The following is a 21,133-nucleotide window of genomic DNA, read 5'->3' as shown; positions in this document are numbered from 1 at the left end:
TCCTCTCCAACCCACCGCTTTAACTGGCTGGCCAACAACTCAGACAAGATAGATCTGCTACCCTTGAGTTTCCAAAGACTATCAAAACAGCACTCTTGCCAAGGGAGTGAGAGATTCAAGAGGCCGGCCCATATGGATTTTAAAAGCAGCAAGCTTTCCCATTAAATTACAAATTTTTGCCAGGTCTTCAACGATCCCGCCTCTCTTATCTCTGCTCTCCTTTCTCTCCCAGTCTATATACTTAGCTCATCATCCCTTAGCTGCCACCTCTACTGGTCCTCGGGCTCCCTTACTGGATCATCATTTGCTGAACTGTACCCTGAGGTTTATGAGCAGTTCTCAGTGGGATTCTGGAGCCTGTGATAATGCAAAGCTTCCACATGCTTAACCTCCTTTCTCTTGCTCCTTCCTTCTCCGAGGCCTCTGCACGATATTTCATCTCTGGCTACTTGCATTTGATTCCCTAAACACTGTTTCAACAGTCGGCCGCAGGACAAGCTGTTTCCCTCCCAAGAAAGGTCAGATTGGGGGATGTAAATGCCTGAGACCAGAGGGAGAGAGAGGAAATTGGCTCCTCCCCAACCGCCATTCTCTTGGTTTCTCTAGATTTCAAGGAGAGTCAAAGACAAAATGAGTATTTTAATTCAGTTTCAGAAACAGATGTCACATGAATTTGGATTAGAAAAGAGGCTTGTTTTTCCAGAAATGCAGGCGGGGGGGGGGGGGGATAACCCTTAATAGGTTCACTGTAATCTTCTGGATCTTCCTTTTGCATTAAAAGCTATATATCTTCTCCCCAAAGCACCTGCTTTAAGAGTCAACTGACCCTCTTTATCTCCAGCTAGCTGGGACAGGCTAATTCCCCTCCACCCCCATCCCTCTTTCAGTCATACTGTGTGGGTGCTGAAGACCCTGGGCTCTGACCAATGAACACAACTGTCCTTTAAGCTAGCAACCCACAGGCAATGGCACCCAAAGCCCCATGGCAGAGGCCACAGAGCCTCCACTGTTTCCACTGTCTCGGGAAGAAGGAGCCAAAAGCTGACCGTCAGCACAAATCAAGGCCCAATATGGAGAGAGAATGAGGGCTTCCAGGCCCAGAGAAGGCTGCAAGCTGGGGGCAGGAAAAGGGAAGTTTTGAGTCATTCCATCTTTAGAAACAAGGGAGGAAACCAGACCCTCTTCCACTGCTCGGGTTCTAGGAGGTACTCTACTGTTGCTAAGCTCCGAGGGGATGTGCAAGCACAAAAGGGTCTAAATAAATCGGGAGAACTTTGTCTTGGCTGGAGAAGAGAGTGACAAACAGGAAGATAGGTCAGTGATTCATTTATGGGAAGACAATGCTGGGAACTTCAGCTCTTCACATGGCTGCCAGCCCTACAGAGGACAACACAGTAAGAACCAAGACAGCTACTCCAGACTGGTCCAGCTGGGGAATCTTCAGGCCTTTCCCTAGGTCCCACATCTGCAGAAAAAAGAAAAGAAAAAAAAGAGAAGAAAGAATTTCAGCCATCAGGGCCCTGGGTACTCTCCTTTCTGAGAAAGGAGGTCCACCTCATGGAATGGGCAACTGGTCTTGGCGTGGTTCTAGGGAAAAGCACTTCGCCTGGACCCGCCTTTCTGAAACCCACAACATGGTACCTACCACCCACTTGTCCCAGTGACAGGAAAGGCATATATATGAAGTATAGCCCCTACGTACAAAAGCTTCCAGACTAAAGAGATCAAACTTTCCCTCCTGTAACAAAACCAAATCAATGTTTCCCAAAGTGTGTTCCTCCACAAACCAGTTCCTCAGAATGCTAAAAGGTGTTGCATGGGGGAGAAAAGTTCCATGGTCGAATAAATTTAGTAAACATTTAACTGCAAGATTTTTGAAACAATTTATTAACATACATGGTGAAGCTCCAACAGGGATATAAGATACATGGTTTCTTAGATACAGTCAACCACAGAACCACCACCACCTCCCCCCACCCCTGCCTCGGGAAGTAACATCCAGTCAGAGAACTAGAATTCTAAAAAACCCTCTGGGATCTAGACACTATTTCTCAATTTCGTTTGCCAGTATATTTACAGCACAAGTTCATGAAAGAATAAGCAATATTTACCATTAGTATGTGTGCTGCATTCTATGTATTATATGCTATTAAATTTCTGGGGTTTTTTTTGGTTTTTTGTTTTTAAAGTAAGCTCTACACCCAATGCTGGGGGCTTAAACCCACAATCCCAAGATCAAAAGTCACACTCTCCACCAACTGAGCCAGCCAGGAGCCCCTAAATTTCTGGGTGTGTTGGTAATAACCCACTAAATTGGTTTTCTACCCACTACATCAAAAACCAGGGTTTTAAAAACACTGATCTAGCCTCTCCTGTACCCCAGGGACACTGCCGTATTATATATAATCTAAGTCACTAAAAGAACCCCTAGGGCAAAGGTAGAATTCTTAGGTTCTACACTTTCCATACTTGACTGCCCCCATATAACACAAACGCCCACACTCTGAATGTTAAACTAAATTAGGAGTACTTAAAAGTTAGAGAGAACCAGAGGGGGAGGGGGAGGGGGGGCGGGGGGGTGGAGAATCGAGGCTCTACTTAGATCAGATTAGGGGTCGAGCAGGTCCCCACACAGAGCTGTTTTACTTATATAGGTACAGTGTTTTACCAAAAAAAAATGGAGTCCTACTGGCGGGTGGTGACGGGGGTGGGGATACTCTCTAGAAGGCCAGAGACCTGGTCACTTCCCACTCTTTTCTATCAATTCCACTCCCCTCTCCCCATTAGATCTTCTGGAAAGGCAACTACCAAGCTCAGAGGGCAAGAGCTAGGACTCTCTGTCATGGAGAACAGATCAAATCCTGTCCCATACTCAAGAGCCAGTACTTTCTACAAGAAAAAAATAAAAGCAGATTTAAGGGGTAAGAAAAGCCTTTAGGCTCCTCACTTCTCTCAACGAAGAGCTTACCATTACAGGCAGGAACCAGGGCAGAAAAACCTTGACTGAGTTCTGAGATTTTACAAAACCTCTTCCCCTTCCCTCCCCACATACTGAGACAAAAGCAAGTATGTGGTAAGTTCTGCTAGAGTCCGGATGTGAACAGAGGAAGCTGATCAGCTGATTTCATTAGAGAGATTGGTTCTGTGGAATAAGAAGTCATTAATGGAAATGCCCTCCTTCTCTATCCCCTCCCGAAGGGAAGTGAATTCATTGTGAATCAAACTGAACACTGCCCCAGGGAACAGTTGATAGATACACTTAATAGGTCATTTAGTCTCTCACTTTTCTGATTCCATTAAACTGTCTATTGGACCAGATTGAAATTCAGAGAGTGTGTGCCTCTAGATTCTGATGTGGAAATTATAAAGGTCAGATTAAGGCAAGAATATCCATCTGACAGATGGCTCAGGTTAGGAAGGAACTGGAAGACAAGAAAGAATGGAATCATAATTGTCTTCCTGGGAAAGAAAGCAATACTAGGGGTAGGGAGACCACAAAACATGAAATCCTAAAATGTTGGAGGAGGGACTGATCTCTGACCTGGGGCAGACATGATTAAGCTTTAATTCCATTATATAAAGAGAAGGAGGTGGTGCCTGGGTGGCTCAGTGGTTAAGCGTCTGCCTTCAGCTCAGGTGTTGATCCCGGGGTTCTGGGATCGAGCCCCACCCAGGGCTCCCTGCTCAGCAGGGAGCCTGCTTCTCCCTCTCCCCCGTCCCTGCTCCCGCTCTCTCTCACTCTCTCTCCTGTGCATGTGTTCTCTCTCTCTAATGAATAAACAAAATCTTAAAAAAAAAAAAGAGCGCGAGAGAGAGAGAGAGAAGGAGGGGCTCCTGGGTGGCTCAATCAAGTAAGTGTCCGACTCTTGGTTTCGGCTTAGGTCAGATCTCAGGGTCCTGGGATCGAGCCCCATGTTGGGCTCTGCACTCAGTAGAGCCTGCCTGTCCCTCTCCCTCTGCTCTTCCCTGGCTCGTGAGTGCGCCCTGAGTACAGATGCATGCACTCTCTCTCTCTCAAATAAATAAACTAAAAATAATAACAGAAGTTAAAAAAAAGAGAGCGAGAGAAGGAGAAAAGTCATGTAGGAGGAAGCATGGACAGTTTTCAGGCCATCAAAAGATTCCTAACCCCAATATTAAAATCTGGGATCCTAGGTATCCAGTTACTGTTAAAGTTGGCCTCATTTTCTCCAAGAGCTCAACAAAGAACAAAAACAGTTAACGCAATCCAATGTCAAGATAACTAAAGTTAACATATTCAACTCCAACTGAACTTGTCACCCTGGGTTGATAGGAATGTTAGACTGAAAGCAGCAACCATCTAGCTCAGAATTGAAACCCCAAGGTCTAGAACAGGGCCTGACACATCAGAGGGATGACCTGGCTTCAGGGGTCTCTTTTAGCAACACGCCCCTTAAAAATAGAACAGTTCACACCGAGACACTGCAAGTATCTGCCAGGCCTATACCCAGAGCTCAGTGGGATCCCCAGCAGGGCTGCCAGGAGTGCACGCGGATCTAGTTTAGCTCTCCCCAGGAGCCCCTGAGCAAAGGTCCAGACAACTAACTTTAGGGGTAGCACTAAACCCCGGCAATGAAGGAGAGAATCCCACACTTCCCTACACTCCCTTCACCCAGAAAATGTATAAACCAACAATTAACTTACCAAGTGTCGGATCCCATTCCAGGTGTGATACATGAGAGGGAAGACAAGTGCAAACTTGGCCGTGTAGATCAGTGATGGCCCCAGACACAGGGACTTCACAAGTTCCAAGTGAGACTCAAAGTTCCCAGGGATCAACAGGGCCGACAAGCCAAAGAGAGAGACCCCTGAGGAGAAAACCAAGTAAGCCCATTACAGCTGTCCACCTGCTACCACTACTAAAACACATAAAACTGGGTTCTCTGACAGGCCCTGGCACCTCATGCAATTCTGACCCATTGTGAAATGGGGAAGATTTAGACTAGTGTTCATGTCTGTAGTGGGAGGTAGGCTACTTGGGACCTGATCCTAATCTCTCAAATTTGCCATACAGGTTAGCAGATTATTCCTCCTTCGAACATTCCTCTCGACAAAAACTTCACTTGCCACTTCAGAAGTCACCTTCTGACTGTACCTACATTATTATCTCCGTAAGAAAAAGTAAAAACAGTATATTCAGTCCAAGGTAAAGAATCATTCAAATCTCTACCACACACACACAAAATGTAAGGCAAAATGGATCGGAGACCTGAACGTAAGAGCTAAAACATTAAAACTCTGAGAAGAAACCACAGGAGTCAATCTTCACGACCCTATATTAGGCGCTGGTTTCTTAGATACGGTGCCAAAACCATCGTAACAAAAAAATAAATTAGATTTTATCAAAATTAAAAATTTTTGTGCTGCAAACAATGTCATTAAGAAAGTAAAAAGATGGGGCGCCTGGGTGGCTCAGTCGGTTGAGCAACTGCCTTCGGCTCAGGTCATGATCCTGGAGTCCCGGGATCGAGTCCCGCATCGGGCTCCCTGCTCGGCAGGGAGTCTGCTTCTCCCTCTGACCCTCCCCCCTCTCATGTGCTCTCTCTCATTCTCTCTCTCTCAAATAAATAAATAAAATCTTTAAAAAGAAAAAAAAGGGGCGCCTGGGTGGCTCAGTTGGTTAAGCGACTGCTTCGGCTCAGGTCATGATCTTGGAGTCCCGGGGTGGAGTCCCACATCGGGCTCCCTGCTTGGCGGGGAGTCTGCTTCTCCCTCTGCCCTTCCCCCCTCTCATGCTCTCTCTCAAATAAATAAATAAATAAATCTTTAAAAAAAAAAAAAAGAAAGTAAAAAGATGAACGAAAGGCACGGCACAGGGAACAATGGCAGTGCGCTAAGGTGTGTGCGGACAGATGGTGCTTGCAACTGTGCTGAGCACAGCCAGGTGTGCTGAGCGGCTGACCCAGCACGTTGTACACCTGAAACCAACGTAACACGTAGGCCGCTATACTCACATTGGGAAAAAAAAGTAAAAAGACAACACAGAGTGAGAGAAAGTATTTGCAGATCATATGTCTGTAAGGGACACGTATCCAGAATATACTAAAGACTCTTACAACTCAATAATAAAAACACAACCCAATTTAAAAACGGACAAAGGATCTAAATAGGTATCTCTCCAAACATAGATAATTAAATGGCCAATAAGTCTACGAAAAGATGCTCAACACCATCAGCCATTAGGGAAATGCAAATCAAAACTTCAGTGAGAGAGAGCCCGGGTGGCTCAGTCAGTTGAGCATCTGCCGTCGGCTCAGGTCATTTTCCCAGGGTCCTGGGATCAAGTCCTGCAACAGGCTCTCTGCTCAGCGGGGAGTTGCTTCTCCCTCTCACTTTCCTTCTGTGCTCTCCCGATCTCTCTAATAAATAAAATCTTTAAAAAAAAAAAAAACCATGATGAGAAGCTACTTCACACCTACTAGGATGTTATAATATGTAAATATAAAATTATGTGCATGTATATAAAATATACACATTTATATAAATAACAATGTGTTTAATTTTTTTTCCTGGACAGAGACTGCGAGCAAGTGAGCAGGGGGGAGGGGCAGAGGGAGAAGGAAAGAGAGAATCTTAAGCCTAGCATGGAGCCCAATGCAGGACTCCTGAGATCATGACCTGAGCTAAAATGAAGTCAGACACTTAACCAACTGAGCTACCCAGATGCCCCTTAAATATGTCTAATTTATATTTAAGAACATAAATATAAAAAAACAGATAACAACAAGTGTTGGCAAGGATGTAGAGAAATTAGGATCTCACACATTGCTGGTGGGAATGTGAAATGGTACAGCCACTCTGGAGAACAATTTGGCAGTTTCTCAAAACGCTGACAGAATTAGGGACGCCTGGGTGGCTCAGTGGGTTAAGCATCTGTCTTCAGCTTGGATCATGATCCTGGAGTCCCGGGACTGAGCCCCACATCAGGCTCCCCACGCAGCAGGGAGCTTGCTTTTCCCTCTGACCCTCCCCCCTGCCGTGCACTCTTTCTCTCTCTCAAGTAAATAAATATTTAAAACAAAAAAGAAGCTTATGGTTTAGTAGGGGAGACACTTAAGTAAATCAATCTATAGTCCAAGGTAAGGTGCTGGAGGGCACTGGCACTTAACAAAGGCATATGTGTGCATGGGGTGCTCAGGAGCAGAACAATCAAAACCCATCTGGTAGGAGGGGGGAGAGTATCCTGAAAAGCTTTTTCTCAGAGGTGTATTTAAGCTAAGTTTTGAGAAAAGAGCTGAGGGGGGCAGAGAAGTGGGGAGTGGCAGGATACATCAAAGAGGGCCTGATATGCTAAACTACAGATTTTAAACTCGATCCTGCCAGTCAAGGATGACAGATTTCATCCTGGTGCCAATCAAACACAGTTCATCTCAGTGCCAACCCATATCAATTAATAATGGCTATCTAAAGTGTTTTTGTAAGACATATAGATGGCCAACACACACATGAAAAGATGCACAGTATCATTAATCATCAGGGAAATGCAAATCAAAACCACTATGAGATATCACCTCACACCAGTCAGAATGGCTAGTATCCAAAAGAGAAGAAATACCAAGTGTTGGCAAGGACATGGAGAAAAGGGAACCCTTGCACACCGGTGATGGGAATGTAAATTGGTGCAAACACTGTGGGAAACAATATGGAGGTTCCTCAAAAAATTAAAAACAGAAATACCATATGATCCAGTAATTCCACTACTGGATATTTACCCAAAGAAAACAAAAACACTAATTCAGGGCGCCTGGCTGGCTCAGTCGGAGGAGCATGACTCTTTATCTCAGGGTCGTGAGTTCAAGCCCCATGTTGCGTGTAGAGATTACTAAAAATAAATAACAACAATAACAGAAACACTAATCCCCTATGTTTATGGCAACATTATTTACAATGGAAGATATGGAAGCAGCCCAAGCATCCATCAGTAGATGAATGGACAAAGATGTGGTATATGTACACAGCAGAAGATGACTCAGGCATAAAAAAGAATGAGATCTGGCCATCTGCAACAACACGGATGGGCCGCAAGAGAAATAAGTTAGCTAGAAAAAGATGAATGCCAGGTGCCTGGGTGGCTCAGTCGGTTAAGCGTCTGCCTTCGGCTCAGGTCATGATCCCAGGGTCCTGGGATCGAGCCCCGCATCGGGCTCCCCGCTCAGCAGGGAATCTGCTTCTCCCTCTGCCCTGCCCCCCCACATGTGCTCGTGTTCTCTCTCAAAAATAAAACCTTAAAAAGAAAAAGACAAATACCGTATGATTTCACTTATATGTGGAATCTAAAAAACAAAACAAACAAATGTACTCTTAAATACAGAGAACAAACTCATGGTTGCCAGGGGGAGGGGGTTGGGGGAACAGGTGAAATACATGAAGGGGATTAAGAGGCACAAACTTCCAGTTATGAAATAAATCACAGAGATGAAAAGTACAGCATAGGGAATATAGTTGGTAATATTGTAAAGATACTATATGGTGACAGGTGGTGACTTCACTTATCCTGAGCCCTGAGTAATGTATACAGTTGTCAAATCAATATACTGTATACCTGAAATTAAAAGAAAAAAAAAAAAGGTGTTATAGTGGGAAGGATTCTTAGGCTGTATCATATACAGAAACAATGACCTGCCCTGGCCTCAGAAGGAGGGGAAGGTTACTTGGGTCAAATACTGCCATTCCTAATGGGACTGATAAATCATTAAGAGTTTTAAACTGGACAGTGAGATGGTCAGATACACCCTTTGAAAACATCAACTTGGGAGCAACAGGGGGACAGATGAGAAGAGTCCGTGGAGGCAGGAAGTCTGAAAAGGATGCTGTGGTAATTCCAAGTCTCCAGTGGACGAAGGTGAGGGCTTGACTGAAGACAGTAACAGGGAGAATAAAGAATGGAAAATTTGGTAAAATTTGGGGATTTGGGGTAAATGAGATAAGTCAAGGATGGTGGTTTGCAAGGGCTACTGACTAGATAATGCCCTTCACCCACACAGGGAACGAAGGAAATGCAGGCTGTTTTTAGTTTCAGTTTTGATTTGTCTGCAGATGCATGTTCATCAGTCGAGAGTACCGCTAAGTTCGAAGTACCACGGAACAGCACGTGAGGATACGCAGTGAGCAGCTGGCCAGAGGCCTGAAGCGACCTGGGCTCTGGCTTAAAGACACAGATTTGAGGGCCACCTGCATGTAAGCGATCAGTGAAGTCTGAAGTGTGGATGGGCCAACTGGGGAGGTGAAGTCCTCGGAGGCAAGGGCCATGGCTCCTCGTTTCTGGAAGCACCACAGTTCACACAGAGAGCAACACAAAACAGGTTCTCAACGCTACTGGGTCAAGAAGTACAGCTGGTAATGTGGGACCTGTGACTGGAGACTGAAGTGGGGGGCCATCTTGTGGGGCTGTGCCTTTAACCTGTGGGGTCTGCACTAACTCTGAGTAGTGAGTATCAGCGCTGCACCGAATTGGAGACACCCAGTTGGTGCCTGGAGAATTGGAAAATTTGTTATTAATGGGAAAAACATGCATTTGGTGTCAGAAGTGTTGAGTATAAACAGTTCAGAAAAGGGCCTTTTTTGAAAGAACAGGGCAGCCAATACGGTCTCTCTTCTAATTACATCTGGATTGGAATTTGTGTAATGATCTCCTTGACCTCCCAGAGACATCACTTACTTTTTCAGATTATAAAAACACTGCAAAGAACTACAACATTATAGAAATGTATGGTTTAGAAAAGTTCTCCATAATCCCACACCGCTCAGAGATAAACCATTTTGTGTACATCCAGAGACACTGTCATTTTATGTTTTTAAGTACCAAACCCATCAGAAAAATACTACCTATTTCAAATATGTTTATTGCTACAGCCACCATTTACTTAAAACTTACATAATTATTTAATCTTCCTAACAATCTGAAAAATTAGTAGCACCTTCATTTCACTAACAGCTGAAGAAATGAGGTTCAGAAACATTAAGCATATCCAAGTTTACTGAGCATTAAGTGAATGGGCTGGGATTCGAACACAAAACTCAAGATTCTTTCCACTAACACCACACCTTTTTCTTAAGCACCTATAAACTCCTGACTCATAATTGTTCTTTTAGACTTGCTGGTGTTTCCATCGTTTAAAAAAATACCGATCTTGAAAAAACTGGTGTAGCAGAATGGTGTCAAGAACATCTGATTTATTTTGAGACATTCATTTGCTTTTGAATTGATTTAACTAACAGACAAAATTCCATAACATTCATAGAAGCAAAGGCTGAAGACACTGCTGTTCACACCCCAGGATTTCCATTAGTTTTGACTCTGGAAGGTTATCTGAGAGTAGGTGGTGTTATTCTAAGATGAGGCAGTCCTATCAGTCTGGTCTTCTAAGAGGTGAGTGCTGCTATGAGCGGCCCTCCCTGGGACTCCGTGGTCCGACTGCTGTCACGTTGGGTGCATAGATGGGGGCTGAGTCTTTCGGATATCTAAGGCACATGTGTGGCTGGTGAAGTTTCGGAGCTGCAGGTTTGCACTGAAATTCAAGGAACAGTGGAGGGGCCCCCTAACCTCCTATCTGTCCAGACTGTCAAAGATCCTTGAATCCTCTTGGGTCATATGTTCTTCCTAAATCTTCTCAAACTAGCTCAGTTCATGGTACCTCAGTGTTTTCAGTAATTTTTTTTTCAGGGTGCCCCTAAGCCAAAAGAAATACCTAACGGTTGTTTCTTAAGTAATTCAATTCAAGCAACTCAAGTATTTATGCCCTAACAATTTTGTAGCCATTTGAAAGAAAAAAATCATCCCCATAACAGAGAGAAAAATTTTAAAAATTTCACTCTTAAATAACCACAATTATTTACTAATGAGATGTATACACTGTTGGATAGAGAACATATCCAACCCTGAGTATCAGACTGAACATCAGCATCATTCCCTGATCCACACTGACTTTCATACAGGCCAGGCTGAAGAATCGGCCCGTCAGTGAGAGACTGTGGGGACGCACAGGCAAACCTGTTGCTCAGGCAGTCAGCATCTTTTCTGGAAAAGCTGAAGGCCTTCCATACAGACTTACAAGGTAACTAGTGGAACTCCAAAGTGGCTGTTTTTTTCTTCTGGACTTTTCATGAGATGGGCCATTAGTCACTGATTCTCAACTGTGATGTGTTATGTATACATTAGGAATCCTGGTCACTGAGGTGGTGTAGAGAAAGTGGTGAGAACACCACCTCTGGCGAAAGGCAATGTGAGTTCAGTTCCCCCTCTGTCACTAACCAGCTACTATTTCCTCACTTCCTCTTCTGCTTATATTAATAATGCCTTGTTCGGACTGTGAGAATTAAGTCCTAGATATGAAGTTCCTGATACAGGCCTGGTAGTGATTACGATTTACATTAATGCTTGGAATATTCACTTCTATACCATTCAGTAAATGTCTGATCATTCGTAGTTGAAAATCTCGCTCTCAGCCTCTCCTGCTCCACGAGTACGACAGCTCCGTCCTCACATTACCAAGATGACACGGCCTGGCAAGGCTGACGGTCGCCAGAAGAGAAAATACGTCTCAGAACCGTTCTACTTCTTCTCAGAGCAGGAACCTCCTGCCCCCCACCCCCACCCCCAGAGGCTGCAGGGAAGCCACAGGCATGACTTAACACGATGGGATTACTGTGAGGACACTTCAGCTGAAAGAGCAATCAGGTGCCGTCACCCCAAGTTTTAATCATCACTTGGACAGCTCCACCAAGGCTCTTTCACATGTTTTCATTTTCACTTGCAGTGACATCTGCAGGGGCTTGCTGGGAAGAAGTGTCTGAGAGAGCTTATGACGGCTCCTGGAAGTGGCCGCAGGGCTTCCTGACAACTCGCCCAGTGCTGTGTATACTGCACTTCACTGCCATGGAGGAGGCTGGGGCTCGTCCTGGCAGCCAAGCGAAAGCACCATTTAATTTGTCTTGGCAATTAGACGGGACAGGGTCGTTGGCTTTGTTTTCCCAGTTTACGTTGTTTAGCTGTTAGAGGGGTCCCTCCTCAGGCGCTGAGGTTGTAGGAGAGGCTACTGCGTGCTTCCCAGCATCCTAGACATCAGAGGAGAATTTAGGAAATCGCATATTTGGTTTCCTCTCATATATTTTTCACTTGTAATGAGGAAAGCTTTGGCCAGTCACTTCTGATTGGATAAACTGATTGCTATTCCTTGTTCAAAGATGTGATATGATAAGAAATATATATATTTGGTCTTTTCCCCCAGTTTCTGGCACACAGATCCTGAAACCTTTGGAACCTCTAGTGATGAAGAACGCCTTTAGTATGCTATTGGGATGACTGGTGGATGGGGGCCTCTGCATGGCTTCAGGATGGGGGCCTGTCGCCAGAAAGACCAAGGCATGATTGAGGGTTGAAACTTTCATCCCCATCCCCTCCTCTCCAACCCCACCCCCCAGATATCTGCAAAGGAGTGGCTGGTGATTGAGCTAATGGTCAATGATTTAAGCAATCTTGCCTAGGTGATGAAACCTCCATAAAAATCCCTGAACTATAGGGTCTGGACAGCTTTCAAGTTGTGGAACACATCAAGGTGCTGACAGGGTGGTGTTAAAAGAAATCACAGGCCTAACATGGTGACACTTAGGCCAAATCAGCAAACCTAACTTAATGCCTAACCTAACTGCAGTTTTAACTCCCCAGGAGTGTAACCTTTAACCAGTCAACATGGAACTTCCTGTTCAATGCTACGACATTTACTGATAGATACCTTCCACTCCCCTTAGGAGGACAACCCTGCCTAAACAATGCATTCCTTGCTCATAAATTCCTTTCTTTCCTTCTTTCCTTCCTTCCTTCTTTCTTTAAAGATTTTAACTAATCGCTACACCCAACGTGGGCCTCCAACTCACAACCTCAAGATCAAGAGCCACATGACTGAGCCAGCCAGGTGCCCCTATTTGTTGTTGTTGTTGTTATTGTTGTTAAGCCTTCTCTCTACCTTTAAAAACTTCTTTTGTTTAGCTCAGCAGAGCATCTCTCTCCTCACTAGATGGGATGCTGCCAATTCATGACTCAATGAATAAAACCAATTAGATCTTCATATTTACACAGCTGCATTCTGGTATTATTTAACACCAGAAAGGGCATGGAAGCTCCATGCATACTCCCCCTCTCCTCCCCTATACCTTGCCCTACATTTCTCTTCCATTTGGCTGTTCTGAGTTGCATCCTTCATTTAAAAAAATCAGTAAATATAAGTAAAGTGTTTTCATGAGCTCTGGTGAGCTATTCTAGCAAATTATTGAACCTGAGGAAGGGGTCATAAAAACTCTGATTTATAGCTGGTACTTCAGATCTAGTATTTAATTTAATTCTCACAATCCTAACTAGGCATTATCATAAGCACAAAAGGAAGTGAGGATACAGTAGCTGATTAGTGACAGAGTGGGAACTGAACTCAGATCTGCCTTACTCCAAAGTCTGCTTTGTTACTTTCTCTCCACTGCCTCAGTGACCAGGATTTCTAACACATTTAAGAATCAGTGACTAATGTCTCATCTCATAACAAGCCCAGAAGAAAAAAAGCAGTCACTCTAGAGTTCCATTAGTTCCTTTATAAATCTATAAGGCCTGTGGCTTTTCTAGGAAAGAAGCTGACTGCCTGAGCAGAAGGTTTGCCTATGCATTCAGGCCATCTCTCACTGAAGGGCTGAGTCTCTAATCTGACCTGTTTTTAATGACTATCCAAAACATTCAGGACCATTCTTATACCCGAGGTCACTGTACACTTCATTTATAGCTGCATTCCTCTAAAATACCTGCTATTTAGCATCCATCTGTGCTTTTTCTAAACTCCTTGTTTTTACTGTTGTTATGTCGGGGCATCTTGGTCACTGCCCCTCCTCCCCCCGCCCCAGCCTCACTCACACTGCAGCTTAGTCCCCTGCCTTTCTGAAAGTAATTACCTGGTTTCATTTAGACTGTTATACCATTAGTCACAGTGGAAAATCATGAGTATTTTAATCCCTGCAGCCCCTAAGCAATGGAAGAGTGTTACTGGCCATCTCTTTCCATGTTTTAAAGGACTGTTCATAAAGTTCTTTTTCTTTTTTTAGAGGAGGGGACAGAGGTAGAGAGAAAATCTTAAGCAGGCTCCACACCCAGTAGAGAGCCTGATGCAGGGCTCAATCTCACAACCCTGAGATGGTGACTTAAGACAAAATCAAGAGTCGGATGCTGAACCAACTGAGCCACCCAGGCACCTCTATAAAGTTCTTTTTTATTAAATTCTATTTTAAAGTCAAACTAGTGTCATCAAACTTTTTGGTTCAACATGTTTTTCAGAATTTATATATTGGCTGCAAAATCTCTACAGTCTGGATAAATACCTTGTCACGGATTTGTCCTGGCAGCCTATCCTATTACTGGAACAAATAAGAACAGGAACTTTTTTTTTTTTAATGTAATCTCTATGCCCAATGTGGGGCTTGAACCCATGACCACGACCCCAAGATCAAGAGTCGTGTGCTCTACCAACTTAGGTACCCAGGCACCCTGGGAACAGGAGCCTTTTATGACATCCAACGGTCTACAGGATCAAGTTCCAACTTCTCTGCGGGGCAGTCAAAGTCCTTTACTGTTTGGCGCACTTTTCAGCCTTACCTTCTGCCATTTTCCCCATAAATACTACTCTCAGACAATCAGACCCAGTCATCACTATCCAGTGACTCTGGACGCTTCCCAGCCCCTAGGCCTTTGCACAAGGTAGCTTCTCTGTTGAATGCGTCCTCTGCCTCCTCTTGATGAATTCTCCTACTCAGCCTTCTTTCAAGCTCTCCAATTCCTTCAAAGATGGTCTCTCCTCAGGGACCCCTTACCTCTAGTGAAAAGTCATCACAGGGCTGCCTGTGTGGTGCAGTTGGGCATCCAACTCTTGATTTCGGCTCAGCTTGTGATCTCAGGGTCGTGGGATCGAGCCCCACGCCAAGCCCCACGCTCAGTGCAAAGTCTGTTTAAGATTCTCTATCCCTCTGCCCTTCCCCACTGCACACACACACTCTCTCTCTCCCTCTCTAAAATAAATAAATAAATCTTTTTAAAAAGTTATCATAGTGCACTATAAATATTTATTTGTCTTACTCCTTAGACTCCTCTGCCCTCGAGGGTAGAGGCTATTACTATCACTATCTAATTTCTAACGCATAAGAAGAAACTAATTAGAAGGCAGGAAGAATGAACAGTTCTGAAATGACCACCATGAGCAAAATGAATTAGATGGGCATATTCATTTAGTAAACAGAGATCCAAGTACCTACTGAGTGCTCGCTAGAGAGTACGAACAGTAAAGAAGATAGATGCAGTCCCCACTCTCTGAAGAGTCTGCAGTCTCATAAAAGAGACAGATTTATAAACAAACAAAATAATTATAAATATATCATAAAAGCTCTGAAATAAACAACCAGTACAATAAGAACCGATGAATGTACAATGAAAGAACAGTGCTGTGACACAGAAAATTAACAAAGGAACTAGAACCAGAAACTCCTTCTTCAGAGATGGTGGTAAGCAAAGTACTGTTTAAGCTGGCAATTCTGTTCCGATCTAAAGGATAAAAAGGAAGCAACCATGCACGGTGCAGCAAAGGGTAGGAACAGACATTTCAGATTAAGGGACTAAAGCATGCAATGGCTCTGGGGTGAGAAAGAGTTTTGCTCATTCAAAGGAATTCAAAGACCAGGGGGGCAGAGCACAGGAAGCAGGGGAGGCAAGGCAGAGGCGAGCTCAACAAGGCCGGATCAGAGGCAGCACACTTTCTGCCACGATGGAGATTTGAACTGTAATCTAAGTGCAAAGGCAAATACAGTAATAGGATGATTCTAAGTGTGACATGATTCAATTTATTTTCATAAGGATTTTGTTTTTCCTGCTGTTATGTGAAAAAGAGACCGGAGGAGAGCCACAAGAATGCAGAGATCACAGTTGCTGGGATTGACTTCATTTCAGGCCTTCTCACCATTTGGTCCAGTGCACATCACCTTCTAAGAGACCGCTGCCATTCAGTTTATTGTGCTTCTCATCCCTGTTTTCATAAGTCAACATCCAACATATACTTTCTTGAAATTCCATCAATTCTGGTATAGGCATTATTAATATGCTCATCTTATAAGGAATAAACCAAGGTTCAGAGAGTTGACTAAGTTGCCTATGTCGGCCATCTAGCAAAAACCGGTTCCCTTCCAGTTCTGAATGGACCTTCAGCATTCGAGGGAAACATGAGAACTACTACCATAGGTAAACAACAGCCACTACGTTCCATCACAGGATTAGGGGACAAGGTTAGGGAAAAACTGAATAAACACTGATGAATACAAGGTCATTCAAGGGGATTCAGATAGAAAAAATAAATGATTATTAAGTACACTTGTGAAAAAAAATATGTCAACTTCAGCTATGTATGGCAAACTAATACTTTTTTGTCATTATAGTCTACGAAAGAGTCAATATCCCCTTTCTCATTCAGTGGTGATAAATACACGGACATAAAAAAGGAATCTAGGGGCGCCTGGGTGGCTCAGTCCATTAAGCATCTGCCTTCGGCTGAGGTCCCAATCCCGGCGTCCCGGGATCGAGCCCCATGTCGGGCTCCCTGCTCCGTGGGGAGTCTGCTTCTCCCTCTCCCTCTCCCCCTCCCCCTGCTCCATTCTCTCTCCCTCAAATAAATAAAATCTTAAAAAAAAGGGGGGGGAATCTAAAGCCTAATAAACTACTCTTGTTATCTCAATGATTTTTAGGATTAAATCTGCTCATCAATACCACCAAACTAAACATAAAGTATCAATCTAACAACTGTAAGATTCTAAGTAAGCAGAAATAAAGTAACTATGAATTTACAGCTAGAAGAGCCTAATCCTGAAATGTATCGTATTATTTCAGTCCAAGTGGGTTAAAAACCAGAAACTAGACACAGACTCCCAGGCAACAGCAATCATCCTTATACCTGGTTTCCATCATCCCTTTACCAACCAAAGGAATGATAATACAGGAATGATAACATCAGGTCTTGGATAGGAGTTCCTATCCCTATTTGATTATCAACAAAACAAATCTGATTTTGAATGGCAAAGACGTGATGTTAGATAATTTCTGCCAGTGTCTCAGCAGCAGCTCCCTAAATACAGGGTCCCTCCACTTGAGCCACCAGTCCTGCTGATGACCGCTTCAGTAAAAACAGAGTCTACAGGAGCCCAGGGGGGCCCTGAAAAATATTAGAGAAAACAGATATATGTCCATGTTTCCAGGACAAGCCAGGGAAAAATTTTTAAATATAGCTGATCCTCTTGTAAAGCATCTCTCTATTGTGGAAAGATGCATCAGATCCCAAAACCTAATTATAATCTGCACACTTCCTACCTGTAATAAACTTTACTACCTGAAATGGACGCACTATCTAGGACCAGCATACAATTCATACTATATAAGTAAATAAATAGACATTCTGGGCTGTAAATGAAGATTTTATGAGACTGGAAACTGACTTAATCTTTGTGGGCCTGATCAATTCTAGGTGATAAAGAATGGGTACTAAAACGGAGTTTCTGGAAGAATAAGGTTGATGACTAATCTTGGACTGTGTTTGGTCAACGTTTAGTCAGCTAGCCCATCTTTATGACATTTCTATCTCTGCTCTCTGTAATTTCAATAAATATAACAGGATGTGCTAGGGATGATGTAAAAACTCGCTAAGTAGGGGCACCTGGCTGGCTCAGTCGGAAGAGCATGCGACTCTTAATCTCAGGGTTGTGAGTTCAAGACCCACCTGGGGTGTAGAGATTGCTTAAATTAAAAAAAACTTAAGAAAAAACTGTCTAAGGAAAGAACATGCGCACACTGGGAACTCAGAATGAATTGTTAAAGGAATGAATGAACAATAAGCTTAAAAGGACTCATCATTTTCTTTACATCAAGTTGCTGATTTGTAGAGGAGGCGGTGCTAAGAGCCACAGAAACAGCAAAGTTCTTCAAAGGGGGTGTGTGCGGGTGCATGTGCACACATACGTGCACATAAATACACATGTACGTACCTGCACTCAATGCCACACCAGTACCGCGGTGGCAAATGGACATCGCCATGGGAAGAGACCAACTGCAAAGAAATACACAAAGGCAATTAAAAAAAGGAAAATATGACACCACAAGAGAGACTCCATTTTGGTTTATACGCTTTGGAAATAGGCACTATTTACACATAAAAACAAAACAGCTTTTGCATTCTTGTGTTTCCACTTTCTAGTTTGAATATACGAACGCTGATTTCAGGAGAAGCATCCCTCCTTTTACCAGAAGGAATCAATCACAACTCAAACTCCTCCTTTCATAAGAAGAAACAACGTGAGTGGGTCAAAGACACCAATTAAAGTTGCATCTATATAGAAAATAATCACTAGAATACAACCACCTGGGTCCTTCCTTGTGCCAGTCACAAGACTGAAGTAAAAGGAAAATGAAGTGAGTTTTGTTGATCTAGTTTCATAGAATATACAGTCACCCTTGAACTCTTTATTTCTTATTATGTGCCCATAAATATTCACATTGAGCATACCATTTATTCCCTAATAAACTACCTATCCCAAATTTTTAAATCCAATTTTCCCGGATTTAGTAAATGTTTAATCCATGGTCGTTTCAAAATACTTTGTCATCAAACCCCTTTCTAAATCATGTTCTGAATCATTAATTTGCCAGAGCATTTCTGTAGAAGGACAACTAACACTGCTATATTCTGGACCTAGTTCTTTTTTTTTTTTTTTTTTTTAAGATTTTTGTTTATTTGACAGAGACAGCAAGAGAGGGAACACAAGCAGGGGGAGTGGGAGAGGGAGAAGCAGTCTTCCCACTGAGCAGGGAGCCCGATGCGGGGCTCGATCCCAGGACCCTGGGATCAAGACCTGAGCCGAAGGCAGATGCTTAACAACTGAGCCACCCAGGTGCCCCTGGACCTAGTTCTCGTGCTCGAGAGGATTGGTTAGTGAAATGGAAAGAACGGGAGTCTATGGATAAAGTTAACATTCATCTTGGAAAGTTTGCTTAGATAGGAAAAGCTGAGCATAATCAGACCATATTTTCAACACTCTACAGGGAAGCTACTCAAGTAGGCTGAAAAAAAATCTCAAAAAGAAATTCTAACTATGTAATGAAAATGGTCACAGTAAGAAAGGAGTTATGACCAAAGAAACCCAAAAAACTGGCTAGACCCCACTCTGCTTAACTCAGACTTAACAGGATAAATATAAAAGGCAGAAGAAGAGCCCCATAACAAAGAACAAGCAGAGAACAATGACATAATTTGGTTAGATAAAGATAAATGAGGAGACTAAAACCCAGAATAAGCTGAGGCTTGCAAAAAATGTCAAGGACAACAAAAAGGGGCTTTTAAAATTGTATTCAGGGAAAGAAAGCCTCCTAACCAGGATGGACAATTTTATGTTAATAGATGACAGAGTACAAAGCAGATTGCTCAACTATTTTATTTATCAAAGAGAATGATTATCAGACTGAAAAAGAACAAATATTGATTTGAGAGAACTGAAAAAAACAGAGGTGGGGCAATTGTAAGACACTGCTTAGCATTCCAAATGGACTTAGGGCTCATGGCCAGCGAATGAAATCCCATGACTGGAAGAGCTACGAGATGAAGCGCGTGCACAGCTCTGGATATTTAGAAATACTGAAGTGAAAATGGGGGTGAGATGAGAAACTGCTGGAATCAAACGTGACCCTAATTTTCAAATATGGTTACAGCCACAGCCTGGGTCAGCTGAGTGCTGAGGAGGTAAGGAGATTTTATTTCCTAAACAACCACAGTACTATTTCCAGTCCCACAGGACCTTCCAGAGTCTTGTCACTCCTTATCAGGCACGTAAGTATTGAGCCCCTTGAACCTGGGCAGAACTTCATGATTGATGGCCTCAAGAAAGAGAATGTAGCAGAACTGATATGGCATGACTTCCAAATCACACTCTCTCAGGCTGTGAGGAAGCCCAAATAACCCCATGCAGAGAGCTCAGGTTGTAAGGCTCAGGCAGGGAGAAAAGGACGGTGCCCCTTACCAACCATAATCAACCCAAGTCATGTGAGTAAATGGATCTTCAGATTAATTCAGCCCCAGCCTTTGCGTTTTCTAGCTGAGGCCTAGACATCACAGAGCAAAGGCAAATCATTCCCACTATCTCCTTCCTTCCTTTATTTTATTCCCACTATTTCCTGTTCGAACATTAGGTAAGAGTCTAGTATAGAAAATCAAGACTGTTTTAATTCACTTGCAGAAAAGGTAATCACTAAGAGCCACTAAAATTTTCCCTCAGGAAAAATTTTTTTCAGGACATAATGAGATCCCTTTGAACACAGATTAGATCTTATTCATCTCTGTATTTCCAACTCCTAAAAGAGTATCAAGCACACTATAAGCAATCAACAAATACACTGATTTGAGATGTATTAATTTTATTTCCTTTTTGATTGTTACTGGAATGTTAATCAAGGAAAGCTAGAGACATAGGATATATGAATTTCAATAAGTTATTTAACAACCATGTTGCTGCAAGTAATACTATCGACAAAGTAAAGAGCATTTCTCCAAGGAAGATATACAAATGGCCAGTTAGTATATGAAAAGATGCTCAACATCACTAATCACTAGGGAGAGGCAAGTCAAAATTAGAACACGATACCTCTTCACACCTAACCTTAGGATGGTTGTTACTAAAAACAAACAAAAACAACAAATGATGGGGCGCCTGGGTAGGTCAGTTGGTTAAGTGACTGCCTTCAGCTCAGGTCATGATCCCAGGGTCCTGGGATTGAGCCCCACATCGGGCTCCCTGCCTGCCACTCCCCGCTGCTTGTGTTCTCTCTCGCTCTGTCAAATAAATAAATAAAACCTAAAAAAAACAAAAAAAAAACAAAAAACAAAAGCCCAACAAGTGACAAGTGTTGATGAGGAGGTAGAGAAATTGGAACGCTTGTACACTGTTGGTGGGAACATAAAACAGTGCAGTTCCTGTGGAAAACAGTATGGCGGGTTCCTCAAAAAATTAAATACAGAATTACATACGATCCAGCAGTTCGGTTCTACTTCTGGATATATACCCA

The 21,133-nt window shown here is 43.2% G+C and overlaps 1 protein-coding gene across 1 annotated transcript in view; it reads right to left on the bottom strand.

The window, feature by feature from the left end:
- Window positions 1-624: 624 nt before the first annotated feature.
- SDHC (succinate dehydrogenase complex subunit C) overlaps window positions 625-21,133 on the bottom strand; it is a 34,165-nt gene continuing 13,656 nt past the window's right edge. The window contains exons 4-6 of the mRNA XM_035010012.1: window positions 18,067-18,128; window positions 4,666-4,829; window positions 625-1,465 (exon numbers count right to left, since the gene is read on the bottom strand). Of these exons, the coding sequence (XP_034865903.1) occupies window positions 1,361-1,465; window positions 4,666-4,829; window positions 18,067-18,128 (331 nt within the window). The 3' untranslated portion in view covers window positions 625-1,360. The remainder of the gene's footprint in view (window positions 1,466-4,665; window positions 4,830-18,066; window positions 18,129-21,133) is intronic.

This window comes from Mirounga leonina, unplaced genomic scaffold (genome assembly GCF_011800145.1).
Source record: "Mirounga leonina isolate KUSES-001 unplaced genomic scaffold, KU_Mleo_1.0 Mir_154, whole genome shotgun sequence".
NCBI lineage: Eukaryota > Metazoa > Chordata > Mammalia > Carnivora > Phocidae > Mirounga > Mirounga leonina.
The sequence above is the reverse complement of the archived record's forward strand: the minus strand, read 5'-3'. Positions and strand labels throughout refer to the sequence as shown.